Here is a 6,790-nt window from a genome sequence, read left to right as displayed (position 1 = left end):
TATATAATATGTAACTTGTTACAAGTTACTTTCAAAATGCAATACATTACATATTACTCGTTACCTTCATTTTTAAAGTAATATAATATGTTACAATATTACTGTCAGCGTAGAGCAATATATTACTTATTACACTACTTTTTAGTTACTTTCAACAAAATGCCCAAATAACCTGTATAGAAGAATTAAACTGTTTCTGATCTGTTTAAATAAAGGAATGTCCTGGACACAGGGGTGAGCAGGGGGTGTCATATGAAACACAACAGACCTATACCTTCTATAATGTAGCCTATCATGACAAGACATTATCTCTTCTTCTATACAGAACAAGGACTGCATGGACATATGTGATTCAACAATGTAAATTAAAGTGTGCTCGGAGGATTAGGCTTCATCATTAAGCTACGAAATACAGCTCATTTCAGTCACACAGAGACTGAACAAAATGGGGTTTTACCGCCATTTTTGGTAACTCTAAAAAACTCCAATGCCTTACTTTTCTCAGTAGATAAAGCAGTAATGGGTTACTTTTTTAATGGCAGTGATCTTGTAACGTGATGAGTTACTTTTAAAAGTAACGTCACCCAACACTGTTCATTAGGTCGCCTGTCGCTACTTTCAGGACAGGGAAGTGAGCTGCTGAGACTACATTCAAGATGAGTAAAACTTTAAAACATGACCTCATCTGTGAACATTAGTGCCTGAGTCACATCAGATAGATTTTCAGCAGTAGTGATGGTTGTTTAGTGGTGCATACATCAACAATGAAGCCAGCTTGACAGCAGGAGTGTTAGTGTTACCCGCAGTGTTCACAATGAACGGTATTTAATGTTTTATTAGGCTATAACTAATCAAAACTGTGGTTTTGTCTAATTTCTGAGGCAGTTAGCACAGGATTCAGGATTCTGGACAACTACTTGTTGTCTACTACTACTTGTATTGAATTTTTCAGGTCATCTGGTCACCATTAGTAAAGTACATTTCCCCTCCAGCTCCAGTCAGCAGTCAACATTACAGAACATAAACCCCCGACAATGGAGGTCACCTCCACGGATCACTGCTGCAGTCAGGTTGATAAACAGGAGAGAAGATAAATCCACTTTTAATCCCAAAAGTTAAAAGGTAATCTCTGAGTTCTCCTCCTAAACAGCTCCGGATCAGAGCAGAATCTGATGTGACTCCAGGTCTGGATCTGCACCGACTCTCTAGCCGACTGTGAGCAGCTTATGCAGCTATGACCCCCCTCCTGCCCACATACGTGAGCCGTGGGGAAGAAACTGTTCTTGCGGCATGAGGTTTTGGTCTCGACAGACTACAGCCTCTTGTTGGAGCGGAATGAAGCGATTTGATTGGCTGTATGAAGACAAGTTCTCCATCAAAACAAACGAAGAACTACTGATATTCCCACAAATGAATGTAAATTAAGCCAAAATAAAGAAATCATACATTTCTCCCTGTATTTTTCTGAGGAGAACACAGATCATGTGATTTTAGCATACAAGCCCAGCTCAAGCACACACCTTGCTGTTAAATGAAGAAATACTTTGAAGAAACACCATGCGAACACATCTGCTGGGGTGCTTTTATTGAAACGTGATGGCGTACACCCTTAACAATGTTAAATAATAAAATACAAGCATGGTCATACCGGAGCCTTTAAATCCACTTTACATTTTCAAAGAGGCTCAGAATTCATGAGTAGATCATCGTGGAAATCATCATCAGCCCTCCTCAAAGTAGCACATGGAGTTACATGTCCAAATAACTTTGTGTCACAGCTCCAGCTTTACTCCACTACACCACCTCCAACACACTACACGCTCAAAACCTGGCCAGAATGTGTATGTAATATACTATTGGGACAAGCAAGTCACTTATAAGCTACAGAAAGTTTTACACCTCCTATATTACAACTTTAGACTTATAAGATTCACCCTAAATCAGGTCAACTTATGACACCAGCGCTCCTGCTGCTTCTTTTTGTATGGCACTGATCACCTTCCATACCTCAGGGTGACTTTCATCCTTCCTAAGTATGGAAGGTCATAGACAACATGTAGACAATAATTTTCATTTATTCAAACTTTTTTTCATGTTGTCATTCCTGGATTTTTCTGTGCTTTTACAGGCTGCTTCCAGTCACACAATAATTCTAATTCCACATTTATAAACTAGAAAATGCAAAGCAGTCATTGCAAAGAAGACAGTGTGGAGGAGATCGTCCCTCTCTATCAGACAGCTGTCCATTTACTTATAGAATATTCTCTTAAAAATACAAGCTGTCTAACAGAGGAATGTAAGAATTGTTTCAAACATGTTGTACTTTGGTAACTTTCAATCATCAAGCTTATTAAACCCAGATGTATGCGCTGACATTTGTAAAAGATGTTAGGAACAGCAAACATATACCATGTATGTCAGATAATTGGTTCATAAATAAAGAAGTAAAAATTAAACATGAATGATGTACTGAAGTTTGTGGTGGTATCAATGCCAATACTACAGCAACTGTGAAGAAAAGGATCAAGACTCGTGTTTTATTTCACATGATACATGTTTATTTTACACGGGGGAATCAGGAAACAGGAAACAGAATCACACGCACAAACAGGTGCATCCTAGAGACGGGGCCCGGCCACCTCCTGCACAGGACAGGAAAGGACAGTGTCAGCTTTTATTTGTTCAGCATGAGTTTTATATCTTCACACTGGATGACAGGTCAGTGTATCTTTTGGTCATTCAATTTTTCTTTTCAGAAGCAGTTATTAAAAAAACTAAAAATGGGCCTATGGTTTCATCTGACAACTGGTTTGATTTTCATTTTTTTTCAACAGGCACGAGACCAGATGTGACCATTTACTACACGACCAGAGTGCCGAGTGTAGGACTGCACATGTGTCAGTGTTGCTTTAACCCAGGGTACAATGTCTTGGAAGACTTCTCTTGTATGGTTTTTTGTTATGGCAAAACAAGGCCCGTCATCCGCAGAAATCTCACTGCTGTCAAGTGAGCCATCATTCGTGAAAAACCTGGTCAAGCTGATGCACATCTATGCGTGGCGTTAAGGTACTGGTACCTGGAGCGGCCAAAGAGGACGAGGACTTGCATTCATTATATTACACAACATGACTGAATGAAGTCTTGTCGAATGTGACTTCAGCAAATAAGTAATAATTATCTAAAACCATGTTACAGCTGTATGTGTTCCCTGTGCTTTGTGTCCCTTTTCCCCTCCCGTCCTTTCTACCTGTGCCCAGGTGTGCTCCCTCTTGATTGGTTAATAGGGTGCAGCTGGCCTGGGAGAGGGGCTGAAAAGCTGCTGTGACAGCATGAGTGGGGAGAGGCTTCCAGAGAGGGGACTGCTGAGCTTGATGCCTCTCAGCATCGGATCTTTTACTGTTGTGTTTTAACTTAGTGTCTTTATTTAGTGTCTCGGTTGGTATCTATCTCTTTAAGTTAATACATCCCATGGATATGGTCCTTTCTAAAAGGTGTTGATGGTGGATAATTTGGGTCGGGGCGGAGTGTGCCGTAATACATCCTTAATTTCCTCATATTTGAACTGTAATATTTTTTTCCTCTTTAAGTTCTTTTCTGAAATTTTCAATGGGATCCTGTTCAGGATGACTCCGACTATAAACATGTCAAATTTAAATGTATTTTACTGTACACCTTTGGAGAGAATTAATGGGAAAGTCTACTAAAAATTACATTATACCATTCCTAATTTTGACAGGCCTTGTTTTGTAGAAGCCTGGCCTAAAACAACACATGTGCAATCGTACACTTGTACATTTCTGTTTTTTAGTGATGTTATTTTTTTGTTACACCAAATAGAAAATGAATATCAAACCACTTTCCTATTTTCGCTCATCCATTTTGACCATGAAATAGAAAACCGCCTTGATTTTCAATTTGTTATTTTTGTATTTTAAGAACAAAATTAAAAGAACAGCTCAGTTTTTGCTTTTTAATACCTGCTTCTGAAAATAAAATGGAAAGACAAAAAGATACACTGACCATGACAGAATACGTATATGATACAATATGTATCAGATCATAAAAATGATATTCATCGATTTCATATTCAATTTTTGTATCATCTAAACAAACAGGCACATACCACTGGTGGGTTATTCCAGGCCATTCCTCACTTTGTACTCGTGTACATCTGTACTGTGCTGCTTGAAGAGCTGCAGGTGGGAGAACCACATGGTTGTATCAGAGCATTCTGCATATTCAACTACATCTCATCATAATCTCAAATTCTTCACTGCCTTTCATATTTAAAATAGACCCTCCCCCCATGATGATGAAAGTCAGGTGACGTTTCATAGTCCACAAAACATTTCTGGAGCTTCACAGTAAAACAGCGTTGCAGCATTCTCCTAAACAACTGAAGTAGCTGGCTCCACACAGTTCATCCTGCATAACCCGGAAGCCCTGATATGCTAAATGGATTTGAAAAAAATATTTTTTTACCACCCCTACACTCTGTCTGAAGTGGGTGCACGTCTTTGACTGTTGATGGTGTAAATATTGTCCTTTAGTACTTTTTATTTCCACCTGAAATTAAATCATAATGGTTTTACAACAAAATAAGGGAACCGAACTGCAATATTGCAGAATGTCGTACCAAATGCCATTCAAAAATCTGACCTTTCAACATGGCTTTGGCTCTCAAAGATGCATCTATTGTATGAGATCATTAAAGATCCATTTTATTTTCCTGCTTGAAATTCAGCAGACAGTCCTTCATCCTGACCCACGAAGCTTCAATGAAAAAAAAACAGGAATGCTGAACATGTTGCCTGCTGCTCATTTTCTGCCTTTCGCTGGGTAAAATAATGGTAAACGCTTTGAGATGTGCTGCACGCTGGACCAAATGCTGTGTGCTCAAACTCTGCCTGACTGCTACACGACATGGATAAAGACCTCTCGTCGTGCTGTGAGACATGTTTACATGTCTTTACAGGTGAGGCCATGATATAAATGGCATAAACAGATTTAAGTCTCCTTCAAATCAATTATCAACTCAATATGCTAAAATAAACCCTGAGTGAATTGACTATTGCACTCTTCACTGAGATTCACTGTTCTCTGAATGTTCTGTGTGACGCTGTGGTTATTTACCAGGCCCCAGAGGAAAGCAGCTGATCCAAAGGCCAGACCCACTCGCAACCAGTTGGGGTTAGTCGGGTCAGGCTTGGAGCTTGTGAACACAGACCTGGATCCAACTGAAAAACACCAAAGTAGCATGAAGAACCACACTGTTCAATGGAACATGAGCACATTGGCAGTCAGTACTTGAAAGAGCCACGAAGATAAGTATAACTATAACCCGTGGTATGGATGATATGACTCGAAGAGGTGTGAAGTAACAGGTTTGTGTCGTCATAAGAGTCTAGCCGAATTGAAGAATAGTCCCATCACACTACAAAAAGTTGAAATCAAGTCATCTTTCAAGTGTGGGTGCCGCAGTAAACACAGCACCATTAACTTACTTCAGTTCTGAAAGAAACTGACATGAACACACCAACCTGGATACCCCTTCACGTATGAGAGAGAGGCATTATGGGTAAAGACAGATTAACTGTACAACCACACTGATGAAATGAGAATATATTAGCAATAGATAAACAACTTGTTCGAAAGCACTGAGTTAACATACAATGCAAACTGTGGAGGAGGAAGAGAGACTCGCCTGTCGGGCTGCAGTGCTCCAAGAATGCTAAGCTAAGCTAAGCTAAGGTCAGGCTTCAAAATAAACACGGCGACCACGTTGTACATATAAAGATGAAACACGGATCTTTTGAAAGCATAACCATGAATTCGTTAGCATCGTGTCACCATCTTACCTTTGCTGACGAGAGCAGCTCTGGATAATAACCGGTTGAAAGTCATTCTGCCTGAAGAACAGCTCCCGTCATCCGATTTGCGATCTTGCCACCGCGGTCGATTACACTTCCTGGAAGGACTGAGTAGATGATCACCGATAGGTCGCAGCAGCGCTCATGGCAACCTCATATCTGCTGTTAATGTTATATAAAAAAAGGCATTTGTCATTTTACATTCAACAAATGTCAGGATTTTACCATTTGAAGATAATGTATCTTCATAACCCAGCTTAGTATCCTCTGCGTTATGGGCTTAGTAGCAGAAGTTGCGCAAAATTCCATAAGAAAATTCCTCATTTTATTCCCAGCTCCTCTGCAAACCTATTTTAGGGCATGAGTTAGAACACGTTCAAATCCCTGTGATGAGATATTAAAATCGGCTTACATTAAAGTGACAATGGTCACATGCAGGTGTGACAACAGTCAAGCCTGTGTACTCACCCTGTGAACAATGCTAGATAAAAAGCCAAGGGATCACCGTCACTGTGACATTCAAAGAAATGTCACTTCCTCGATTATGATAACTTGTTTGTTTTTTTCTCAGGTGCCTGCCTGATGTTTAAGATTATTCATAATCTTAGAGTTGGAAGTGAGCAAATGAGCCGCTAATGTGCGCGGTTCCTGTAAAGAATAAGCAAAACAAACAAAAACAATAAAATAAAGTCTGTTGTGTGAGAAAAAAAAAAAAAAAACTTCGTCACACTCTCATACATCTCCTCAATATCATTTTCCGACATACTCACTGCTTGGATGATAAGAGTCGAGTCCACATTCTGGTGAAGCAAAGTGTAGATGCTGAATTATATTCCTACTTCTACAACCTATCTAAATATTTGTATAAACGAGCAGTGTGATCGTTTGCCAAAGAGCAGGGCGGTGTTAGATGTCTACAC

General features: G+C 39.7%; 1 protein-coding gene across 1 annotated transcript; it reads right to left on the bottom strand.

Moving 5' to 3' along the window:
- Positions 1-2,535: 2,535 nt before the first annotated feature.
- ndufc1 (NADH:ubiquinone oxidoreductase subunit C1) lies at positions 2,536-5,992 on the bottom strand. Its single transcript, XM_073486874.1, has 4 exons — positions 5,859-5,992; positions 5,134-5,237; positions 4,124-4,193; positions 2,536-2,642 (listed from the first exon to the last, which is right to left on the bottom strand). Exons 1-3 carry the CDS (start codon positions 5,902-5,904, stop codon positions 4,134-4,136), a joined length of 210 nt encoding a protein of 69 aa, XP_073342975.1. The 5' UTR covers positions 5,905-5,992; the 3' UTR covers positions 2,536-2,642; positions 4,124-4,133.
- Positions 5,993-6,790: the final 798 nt, after the last annotated feature.

The sequence above is a fragment of the Pagrus major genome, chromosome 18 (genome assembly GCF_040436345.1).
Source record: "Pagrus major chromosome 18, Pma_NU_1.0".
In the NCBI taxonomy this organism is placed as follows: Eukaryota; Metazoa; Chordata; class Actinopteri; order Spariformes; family Sparidae; genus Pagrus; species Pagrus major.
The sequence above is the reverse complement of the archived record's forward strand: the minus strand, read 5'-3'. Positions and strand labels throughout refer to the sequence as shown.

Excerpts from the sequence above, each read along its gene's own strand:
- ndufc1 (XM_073486874.1), bottom strand. The coding sequence starts at position 5,904 with ATGACTTTCAACCGGTTATTATCCAGAGCTGCTCTCGTCAGCAAAG. Across the intron at positions 5,238-5,858 it reads AGCTGCTCTCGTCAGCAAAG|TTGGATCCAGGTCTGTGTTC; the intron begins GTAAGATGGTGA and ends GGTGTTTTTCAG. Across the intron at positions 4,194-5,133 it reads CTGCTTTCCTCTGGGGCCTG|CTCTTCAAGCAGCACAGTAC; the intron begins GTAAATAACCAC and ends TCCCACCTGCAG.